Source organism: Ursus maritimus, unplaced genomic scaffold, assembly GCF_017311325.1.
Source record: "Ursus maritimus isolate PB19 unplaced genomic scaffold, ASM1731132v1 scaffold_26, whole genome shotgun sequence".
Taxonomy (NCBI): domain Eukaryota; kingdom Metazoa; phylum Chordata; class Mammalia; order Carnivora; family Ursidae; genus Ursus; species Ursus maritimus.
Genome location: NW_024425119.1, coordinates 44,171,897 through 44,182,552, shown reverse-complemented (window position 1 = coordinate 44,182,552; position 10,656 = coordinate 44,171,897). Strand labels below are relative to the sequence as shown.

The window sequence follows — 10,656 nt, the reverse complement described above, 5'->3', positions numbered from 1 at the left end:
TCCTCTGGCTTCAGTGTCTTCATACCCCCTCCCTCCACTGTCACTTCTTGGGGGGCAGGGGGCTGGGGAGCAGCTTCAGGGAAGGGGCTGGGAAATACAACTAGTTGTTTTCCTGGCTGGCCTTGCTACATCAAAGAGAGAGTAAAGGCAAAAGGATATCTCTGTGCACCCCCAGGTTCACGGCAGCAGCATTTACAACAGCCAACACACGGAAACAACTGAAGTGTCCCCTGAGGGATGAATGGATGAAGTTGTGATAGCTACAGCTATAGATATAGACGTGTATTGTATATATTACGGAATATTATTTGGCCATAAAAAATGAGGAAATCCTGCAACACAGATGGCTCTTGAAAGCGTGATGCTGAGTGAAGTCAGGCAACGACAGACCTGTAGGATCTCGCTTACATGTGGAATCTAAAACAAAAATCAGGCTCCTAGAAAAGGAGATCAGGTTTGCGGTTATCCGAGGCAGAGGAGAGGGGCAGGGGGAACTGGAGGAGGGTGGTCAAAAGGTACAAACTCCAGAGTTAAGATGAGTAAGGGCTGGGGGCGTGGTGTACAACATGACGACGACAGCTGACACCGCGTGTGACACCGCGTGTGACACCGCGTGTGACACCAAGGACAGCTGTTAACAGAGTAACTCCTGAGTTCTCATCACAAAGAATCCCCCCCCTTTTTTTTCCTTCTTTCTTTCTTTTTCTTTTTTATTGTATCTTACGAGAAGATGAACATTAACTGAACCTACTGTGGTAACCATGTCACAATATATGTGAGTCCAACCGTGGTGCTGAATGCCTTAAATTTATACACTGATGAGTGTCGATTGTTTTTCAATAAAACTGGAGGAAAAAAGCTTTTAAAAAGAATGCAAAGGGACCCTATGAGTGCAGACTGAGTGGAGGGGATCATTCCTAGAGTCCAAGTGACAGCAAAATGGGGTCAATTAACAAGCTAATGGAGGTCTGACTGCCCCACTGGGTCCCTATAACCGCAGGCTTGCCCCGAGAAAACTGAGCTGGGCCTGACCAGTGTAAAGAGATACGGCTAGGGGGGAGGACAGGGGAGGTTATTTTGGGAGGTAAAAGGGGAAGGGGCTGTGAAATCCAGGTCAGGAAAGGGCTGCCCAGGAGAGGAGGCAACTAAGAGTTGAGGCTGAGCCCTTAGAAGACAGGGTGATCATAGGGACCCTAGAGAACCGGGCATTAATCTGTACGGAACTTGCCAGTTGCCGGGCTTAAGGCTAAAGAAACAGATCTCTGGCCCTGGCCCTGGCCCTGCCCCAGCCCCTCCCCCAGAACTCCCTGTCCCTTTTCCTCCCTACCTCCAGTCCTTCTCCTCCCCCAGTGATGCATCCAGCCCTGCCCCGCCCCAGGGCCACAGCACCTCTTGTCCCTCCATCCAATGGCCCCCAGGCCCTGGCATGGTGCCCACCAGCTCCTAAGAATATCCTATCTGCCTCACTCACTGATATTGATGGACATCCGGTCCTCCACCAACGTGGTAAGTTCTTCACGGAGTCTAACCTCCATCCCCTCAGCTACAGCAGATCATTTTCATTATCCTGCCAGTAGTGGAATTGGAAACCAACCCCATTTGTAAACAAGCCACCCCACCGGGAGTTTCCCCGTCCATCCCGCAGCATTCTCCCCCTGCAGGCCTTTCACCTGCTTTCCCAGCCCTGTAGTTTAGCAAGCAGAAAGAGAAATCTATTTCACAAGCACTGTCGGCTCCCCACCCCCAACACTCCGTCTGCCGAGTCCCAGATGGTGCTCTCTCCCGGAGCCCTCCACCCACTCCCATCGGCGCTTCAAGAGAGAGGCTCTGGCCTCTGGAGACCCTCTAAGGTCTTCAATTCCCCCTCGCTGTCGGCTGAGCGAACTGCCGGCGCCCGGACCGCACCCTCCCCTCCAAGTTTTCACCTTCGCTCTAGTGTTTTCTTCCCCAGGGAAAGTCCCTCTCCGTGTCTAGCCTTCATCCCTCCTGCTGCATGCCTAAGTCCCCTTTCCTTCTTTGCTCTACGAGACAACCCGTTTTAAGATCATAAATGAAATCTCCTTCTCGCGTTTGCCGCCTCCTCCTGGCAGCGCCCCTCCACCGTCCGGCTCCGAAAACGCGCCCCAGCCTAGAGAAGTTCTCCGGCCCGCTCCCCACCCCCACTCCCTGCCCGGAACTCTGAGGACACCTGCGTGCCCGCCGGGACCGCCGCCCACGACCGGGACCGGGCGGAGACCCCCGCAGCCCGCGGCGCAGCCACGACGGGGTTAAGGTTGCGGGCGGCGGGAGGGGGAGGGGGCCGGGAGGGGCGGCCGCGGAGCCAATCGGCGACCGCAGAGCCCCCGGGCCGCGGGCGGGGAGCGCCGCGCCGGGAGCCGGGAGCCGGGAGCCGAGCGCGCCGGGCTGGGGCCGGGCCCGAGCGGAGCGGAGAGGGAGCGCGCCCGGCCCAGCCCCGAGTCCGCCGCCCGCCCTCCCGCCGCGGCGCGGGCCCAGCGGCCGCCGCCCCAGCCATGGAGCAGGACGGCAGCCCGCGGAAGATCCAGTTCACCGTCCCGCTGCTGGAGCCGCACCTTGACCCCGAGGCGGCCGAGCAGGTGCGGGGGGGCGGGGGCCGGGGACTCGCCCAGCCACGGACGAGGGGCCCTGGGCTGTGGCAGCCGAGAAACCCGCTTCGTCCGCCCTTAGCAGGGCGCCCCAGGGAGGGCGACCGCGCTCCGTTTGGGGGTCTTCTCTCCCCTCCCCCACCCTGGAGCCACATCTGCCCGTCTGTGCTAGGGCGAGCGCCTCCCTCGAAGCCTGTCCGCGCAGAGGGTCGCTCTCTGCCTCCCCAGCCCTGGGGGAGGGGGCCTGCCTGAGGACACGACCCCTCCCCGCCCCCGCCCGTCTTGCATCCCCCACCCAGACAACCCCCGCCAGAGTTTCTGAGCTCGGTGGGGGCGCCGAAGGGCACCGGCAGCCTTGCGGGAGGGGTTGGGGGGGTAGGTAGGTAACGGAGGGAGCCTGGTGCTGTCGAAAGGAGTTGGAAGAAGAGAAATAGCCCTCCGGGTCCTCCCCTCACTGAAGGCTACCTTGCCTGACTCCGGAGAGTGAGAGCAAGAAGGAGCTGAGGAAAACTGAAAGGGCTGGGGCTCTGGGGAGAGGGATGGTGGGGTGCACTGGCTGAGGCTCCCTCTAATGCAAGTCTGGACACGTGGGTCCCTATTCCCAACTCATGCCCTTTGGAGCGAGCGGGGAGTGGGGGTGGCATGGAGAGAAAGGCACCGGGAAGCCAGAGGCAGGGGCTTTCTGGGGGCCAGGTGCAAGGGACCCCATGTGCAAGGGAGCAGCGCTGTGCCGGCCTTGGCTCAAGGGGTGGGAGTCCAAGGCCCTGGCCCAGCCCAGGGCCTGGTCTATTTTTAGCTCCGAGCCGCCTGGCAGAGGCCGGCAGTGGATGAGAGTGTGAGCAAGTGTGTGTCTCAGGGAGAGTGAGCATGTGTGTGGAGAGGTGACCACCCGTGGTCACTACTACCGCCCATTTGCCAAATATTTGCTCGTTTGCTCATTGCTCCATCTCTTTTTGTGTTCTCTGTCCATTTCCCTGGACATCCCCATTCCTAAGGACTATCCATTGGCCACAAGGTCAGTTCTGCAGTTCCCCCAACCGGCTCCCAGGGCTCTGGCTGGGCCTCCCCACCTGAAAAAACTCTGTGACCTCTTGGCAGGGGCTGGAGAGAGTGTCCTCTGTCTTCCTCCAGCTGTTTGGTGGAATAAGGTCGGGTGTGAAGGGAAGGGTGGGTACACGCACTCCCCCTGTAATTTCAGCTTCCCGAAGTGTGAGTAGGGGTGAGGAATGTGCACCTCCCTCCTGTCCCTGGCCTGAGGGGAGCCGCCTCTTCAGACCTCGAAGGGGTGACAGTAGGATGGACTGTGGGGAGACCTCAGGCCTGGTGAGGAGGAGGGTGGAGAGTCGGGAGCAAGACTGTTAGGCCTGGAGGCAGGGGCCTGCCTAAGATAACCTCAGACCCCGAAAAAAGGGCCCATGAGTGTGCGCTGGAGGGGATTAGGGGTGAGGTGCCAAGAAAGACTGCCTTTCACCAGCATAGACAGGTCTCACTGCCAGACACCTGCATCTGTTTGGTGTTCGAGAAACCAGGTGTCCCTGTGTGTTGTGGGGGGAGGGTAGGCCAGCTGGTTCAGGGGTCTGGAGACAGAGGAGGCAGAGAAGACAGTGGTAAGGAGCCAGAGGGAAAAAAGAGCTGGGACTTCTGCCTGCTTTTCTCTAATATTCCAAAACTGGTGTGTCCACTAGACCTGAAATTCTACCTGCGGTCTCACCTCGGCCCCTCTTGCTGTGTTGCCCAAGTGTGTTACCCAATCAAAAAGCTCCAGGCGTGGCAGGAGCTCCTAATCCAGCATGACATGGGAGAGCAAAAGGGGTTAGGAGCTATGAGTTACGGAGCACAGGGCGGCAGGGGATGGAGGGGTGCCCAGCTACCAGGTCTTTGGCGTGACTGTTTTGGCAGTAAATCAGAGGCAAAGGCAACCAGGTGTCCTTAAGCACTGGGATCAGAGATAGGTGCGAGAGAAAGCAGAGAGACCGTCTATTCATTTCCTAGCAGTTCGGGTGCCTGGGAGAGGCTTCAGGAAGGCTGGCTTGACTCCCTTCTGCTATAGGATATCGAAATTCTCAAAGACTCTGAGTGCCTAGAAATCTTGTCCAAGGCAAGGAAATGGGCTAAGGAAGGGATCTGTCCCACATCACAGAGCCCTGCTGCCCTCTCAAGGTCCTTTCCGTGGTACTTGTGGTCCCTTCTCAGGCTCCCAACTTCCACTAACACCCCCACCCTCTCCCTGTCCCTCTGACTCCTCCACACCCGGCATCCCCCCTCCACCCACAGCAGGAAAGAAATAAAGAGGAGGCCTCCCCTAGGGAAGCGATGGCCCTCACCCCACGTACGTGAAGCACACATGCCCATCTGCTGGCGCCCAGCTCTTCTGCGTCAGGAATGCATCAGGACCCACAGCTAATGTTTGTGCAGTGCCTATGTGCATGCGTGCACGCGCACGCACACATACGCACACGCACGCACACGCACACATACGCACGCACACACACACACAGGACTGGTACTGCCAGGGACCTTGAAATGTCACCCCAAACAGAGGTCGCTGGAATCTCCAGAGAAAACAATGACCTACCCCAACAGACCCCCATTGTACGCATCCCATTTCTTTGGGGAGAATCCCCCTCTCAGACTAACACTGCACTCTCGCTATGGCTGATACCCACTTTCTGGGCACAGAGAAGGACGGGTGTCTAACCCCACCCCCAAAGGGAGTGATAATCATTAATGGCCACAGAAAGATAGGAATTTGATCCTTCAATGTCCTCACCCTACTGCTGTCAGCCCTGGATAATTTTAGCCCCTTTCCTAGTCCCTTTCGCCTTCCCTCCTCTCTTCTGCCCTGGAGGGAGCTGCAGGGACTCCAGCCCCACGGGTCCCCTCACTTCCAAGCCTCTAAACCCTCCTGAGAAAGGGGAAAAAAACACTTGTCCCAGGAGTCCTTGGACTGACTGCAACAACAATGAACTTCATTGGCAGCCTCGCAAAAGAGCAGCGGCCGCCCGCAGTCAGTCCGTTTTTATATGTTAATTTCTTAGCATGGGACCCTGGAGCCCAGGGTAAGGTGTTTCAGGTAACTTCAGGCCCTGACTAGACGCCTGCGTAGGGCTCCTGCTGGTATTTCATTTACCATGACCAGGATTTCCCCAGACCGCATTTCCTGACAAATTAGAAAGGCAGTGTGTCCGAAGATAGGGAGGACTTTGGGGACCAAGCCAGGGCGCGCGCCAGGGGAACGCACCTTCAGCCCTCCCTTCCCTGTGCCGTCCACCCAGGCTGGGCGGGGACGGAGGGGTGCTCTCCACTGATGCCAGCACGCAAAAGGTTAATGTCTGTTTGGGAGTGAGGGGTGGGCTGGAACACGGAGGGAAAAGCCTTGGCCCTCTTGGGTTATTTCTGACCATTGATCAGGACGGACGGAAGGACAGCAAGTCAGAGATCGATGCATGGGAGCAGATTCGGCTGCTGAGATGGAGCGCTAGGGAGATGCAGAAGCAGAAAGGGGGTGGGGGGTCTTTTGGGTCCCCAAGGGAGGGGGATGGGCCCGAGAGCGTCCATCTTGGGATGGTAGGTTCAGTGTAATGGGGCATTTTTTGAGCTCTATTAAGTGGGGAGCCTGGCTTATGTTGCTGAGTGGTACTGGGTGGGGCTTTGATGCTTCCACGTGCACTTGACCTCTTCCCTCAGATTCGGAGGCGCCGCCCCACCCCTGCCACCCTCGTGCTGACCAGTGACCAGTCCTCCCCAGGTAACCCCAGGGATGGGTCGCTGAAGGGCATGGGGGCTGCTGAGGACAGCCAGGCCCAGAGAGAGAAGGCGGGCGCCAGCTAGGAGGAGGGCAGCTCGGAGGCGGCAGAGAGCTGGCTTCTCAGCCCCCACTTCAGGGGCGTGGGGAAAGTGGGGGCTGCATTAGCAGAAGGGTTTCCTTCGCTTTGGCAAGATAGAGCAGCGCTGGGGAAGGGGAGCGGAAGCACCTGGCTCCTAAGCCCCCCAGGAATTGGGGTGGTCAACTGAGTGCTGGTTGCTGCGGCAACAGCCTTCCAGGTTTCTCCAGCAACTGAGATGCTGCGGCCCCCACCCCCAGAGGCAGTGACAGCTGTGAGGGGGAGGGACCGCCTCCATCAGCCATCTTCCCAACCCCCAGAGGGGAAAGGGAAGGTTAGACACAGCTCAGGGAGCAGCTGGCATTCCGGTCACCCGTGTGCCCAGCGAGGTCTGGGGAGAGAACCAGGTCTCCGAGAATGTCAGGGGAGCTTGCCAGGACGGTGGCAGAGAGGTGGTCATGCTCATAAGGGAGCCTGGAGCTCAGGATGCCCAAGTCTCCAGCCTGCGCCCAACTACCAAAAAGGATTGTGCCTCCCTGTGCCGGGTACACTTGCTCTTCTTTATCTGGGGTCCCCTCCCATGCAGGGTTCAGTTCTGGACCTGGGGCGGGGGCAGGGATTGGGAGGAGAAAGACCTATGGATACTTCAGAGGGAGGAAAAGAGCAAAAGGACCACAGATCCTACTTCAGGACCCTCCAGGTCTGAGGCAAGTATGTAGACACCCATTGGCCACAGAGTCAAGGACAGGACTCCGTGCAGGGAAGAAAGCAGGGCAGGAGGGAGCCAAAGGGAGCAGGCCTGGGGCAGCCATCAGGGCCAACTTCCTAGGAGCAGATGTGAGGGACAGATCAGGAAGGAGGTGATTGCCGAGGCTCCTCCCCTTGGGAAGTTGGCTCTGTGGGGACCCCTGGGTTTTCAGTCCTTTTCACTTTCTCCTTTCCCTGTTCCCCTCAGAGATAGATGAAGACCGGATCCCCAACCCACTTCTCAAGGTGAGCTGGTCCCTCTTGCTCAGCCCAGCCCAGAGAACCCAGAGACTCCTCAGGGGATTATTCCTCAGACCCCCGTCCAATCTGAAGGGCCCTCTAACTCCCTCCTCTGCATCCCCCCAAATGCGCATGAGCGGACAGACACATACACACGCACCGTATCCCCCACACCCAGTTTCCTTGCTCACTGTGGGTGGGGGGGGGCGGGGAGCGGCTGGCAAGCAGGAAATCTCTCCCCCCACTTTCTGAAGCCCACAGCAGACCCCCAGTCTCCAATCCAAAAGCATGGTAAGGCACAGAAGGTGGGGGAGAAGGGCAGGCCCCCCACCTGCGCTCTGTGTCCTTCACAGTCCACTTTGGCCATGTCTCCACGGCAACGGAAGAAGGTGACGAGGACCACACCCACAATGAAAGGTTAGGAAGACCCCGCCCTTCCCACCCCTTTCTTCCCCTCTGCGCCTGAGGCTGGATGTAGGCCTAGTGACCCCTTTGGAGGGAAGCCTTGGGAAGTCCTTGCCTTTGTTACAGTGGCGTTGTTGCTAGACAGTCTGGGCTGGGTTCCAGCTCTGCCTCGACAAGCTGGGAGGCCTGGGAGAACCTTCTTCACCTACTGAGCCCTGAGTACCGCCTCACTATGGCAGCTAACTAGGATACGGAGTGAGCACCACAGAGAAGGTATCCGGTAGTTCTTGAATCTCAACGGAGTCTTTTCTCTTGCCCCCACGGGAGAGTTAGGAAGATCTTTGGTTCCCGAAGGCCCCTCCCCTCCCCTGCTTTTGAAGGAAATAGGTGTTACTGTGTAGTTAGGCCCTCCCCGTTGCCCAGCAAACGTCTCCGCCCACCCCGTTCAGATCTCGGAGGATGGAAAAGTCACTGTCCCCAGAGGGGACTCTGAGCGAGCCTGCCCCTCCCTTTCTCTGTGCCCCCAGAGCTCCAGATGATGGTTGAACACCACCTGGGCCAACAGCAGCCGGGAGAGGAACCTGAGGGAGCCGCCGAGAGCGCAGGGGCCCAGGAGCCGCGCCCACCTGGGACCCCGGGCGCAGAAGCGGAGTCACGGCCGGGCACGTCTGGGAAAGCACAAAGTACGTTCGGGCTGGGGAGGGACTGGCCCAGGAGGAGGCCGGCCTTACCCATCATGGGGAGGGGTCTCATCAGAGCCGGAAACTGCCCTAAGAACACGGGCGTATTTGTGCGCACTGCACGTATTTGCGTCTGTTCACCTGCCTTACGGAATGACGCCCGCGTCCCAGCTGGGGCTGCAGCTCGCGCTGGACTGGACGGTGGGGCCGGCTGCCATGGAGCCGCGCTCACAGGCTAGAATCGCAGCTCTGTCACTTTACCAGCCCGGAGGCCTCCATGGCCTTACTTCACCTCGGTCTGTAAAGTGATGATGACGATGCCTCTGGCCTTGGGTCGTTTGTGAAAATGAGATGGGACCGGTTCTTAGCCCAGCAGCTGACACATAAAAAGGACGCAGTACATGGAAGGGCTGTTAAGGCCCTTGCCCCGCGTGGATTCCAGAATCCAGCGTCCTGACAGTTACATGAAGGTGACGTGGTCTCCACACTGTATGTTACGTTACGCCCCAGCAGAGCACCCTGTAAGCCAACACAGTAATGCTTCTGCGGTGAACTGAATGGTCCCACTAAATGGGATAAATAAAAACTATAAATAGTCCCAGACGAGGTCAGATTTAGCCAAATTGTACCCAAACTTTTTTTAACTTGCCTTTGAAAGTTTTTTTTTTAATTTCTGATTGCAAATAAAAAAAAAAAAAAGACCCTGTAGTCATAGTTATGATTAGAGAAAACACCACTGGTATTGTCCAGTTGCCCCCAGCCTGGTCTCGGGCTCCTCTCCAGGGTCACTGGAGTATAAGATGGAGTAAGGGAGCGGCTCTCTCTGCCAGCCTCATGAATACTGCCTTTCCCTCCCACCACCCATTTTCCCTCCTTAGAGCCTGCAGAACCCATCCCTAAAGCTCAGGAGAGGGGCAGTGAGAAACCCAGCACAAAGGAACCCACAACCCATATACCACCATTGGATTCCCAGGGAGCCAACTCGGTAAGAGTCCAGGGCTGGGCACCCGGTCTGCAGGAGAGCAGGCTGTGTAGATAAGGGAATCAGGGAAATGGAGGAACAAAGGACCAGCCTCAGTCACTGAGAAGCTATTGTCTCAGGCAAGAAGATTTGGGGGTATTATGTATCCCCGAACAAAGAGAAATGGGATTAAGCTGCAGGACGGAGGATTGAGGTGAGGCTCAGTACCAGGGTTTCTGGCTCCTGGAACAGGCGATGGAAGTCCACCATCGGCTTTCTGAGAAAAGGAATTTGGAACCCAAAAGGAGAGCCTCATGTCCAGGCTTTTGAGCAGTAGTCCGGCCTGGAGCAGAAGCATTGATGAGATAGCCTTGTGGGCTTTGACTTTACAGTCCCCCTCCCCTGCGTGGGCTGGACAAGTGGGGGGACTGGTGTCGGACATCAGAGGTTAGACGCTTGATGATGGCAGAGCAGCAAGGGTGGGGACAGTAGGCCCTCTGGCCTCTCACGTGCCCTCTCTTTCTGCCCCTCCCCCACAACAGGTCTGAGAGTGAAGGAGGTCTCCTGGAATCGAGACTGCAGCTGGGAATGCATGGACACTGGATCTGTTTCTTATTCTCTTCACTTTGGGGAAAAATCTCTTGTTTTTAAAAAGTGATAAATTTGGTGTTAGGTCCTTGGCATTTTCCTTCTTTCCCGGCTTGGAGAATCCTTTCTGCCTCCCTTCTTGTCCTGCCCTCTCTACAGCCTCCTCTCCTTCTGCCCAGTTGCTCTGGAAAGGAGGCCATAGGGAAGCTGGGCAGGAGCCTTGAAGAAGGGGGTGAGGGAGAGAGTTCTCCCCCAGCCCTGCCCCTACTGCTGTGGCAAGAGAGATGGGGGTCACACAGGTGTAAGGACTAACTTCCAGGGCACCAAGAAGGAAGGAAAGGCCTGGGTTCTCTTCTCTGAGGAAAAAGATACAAGCACCTGGCAGGGCTGCCCTGCAGCTGTGGAACTTGGAGTTGGAAGGCGCTCCAGCTGTGCCTGTGCTGCGGCTGCCGTCTGCTGGACAGAAGGGGGGACTGCACCTGGCCCTTGGCCCACGGGAAAGAGGGTTGTGTGGATGCCTCCCTGCCCGCCCTCCAGGCCTCAGTGATTCCCAGGCTTCAGGATGTGGTCCCTCCTCCAGCTATGAGGAGACCACCACCCCTGTTCCA

General features: G+C 57.7%; 1 protein-coding gene across 2 annotated transcripts; it reads left to right on the top strand.

Annotated features, from left to right (window-relative positions):
• The first annotated feature begins 2,425 nt into the window (after nucleotides 1-2,425).
• On the top strand, nucleotides 2,426-10,136 carry PPP1R1A (protein phosphatase 1 regulatory inhibitor subunit 1A). Of its 2 annotated transcripts, none has more exons than XM_040642591.1 (7): nucleotides 2,426-2,594; nucleotides 6,291-6,351; nucleotides 7,383-7,420; nucleotides 7,768-7,831; nucleotides 8,347-8,502; nucleotides 9,378-9,484; nucleotides 10,003-10,136. In XM_040642591.1, exons 1-7 carry the CDS (start codon nucleotides 2,511-2,513, stop codon nucleotides 10,006-10,008), a joined length of 516 nt encoding a protein of 171 aa, XP_040498525.1. In that variant the 5' UTR covers nucleotides 2,426-2,510; the 3' UTR covers nucleotides 10,009-10,136. The 2 variants fall into 2 exon arrangements, with proteins under 2 accessions (XP_040498525.1, XP_040498526.1); XM_040642592.1 differs by lacking the exon at nucleotides 2,426-2,594 and adding an exon at nucleotides 3,885-3,926.
• Nucleotides 10,137-10,656: the final 520 nt, after the last annotated feature.

Bases quoted from the DNA above. Each gene is read 5' to 3' on its own strand.
- PPP1R1A (XM_040642591.1), top strand. From the start codon at position 2,511: ATGGAGCAGGACGGCAGCCCGCGGAAGATCCAGTTCACCGTCCCGCTG. The intron at 2,595-6,290 runs GTGCGGGGGGGC...CTCTTCCCTCAG, and splicing joins ACCCCGAGGCGGCCGAGCAG to ATTCGGAGGCGCCGCCCCAC. The intron at 7,421-7,767 runs GTGAGCTGGTCC...TGTCCTTCACAG, and splicing joins TCCCCAACCCACTTCTCAAG to TCCACTTTGGCCATGTCTCC.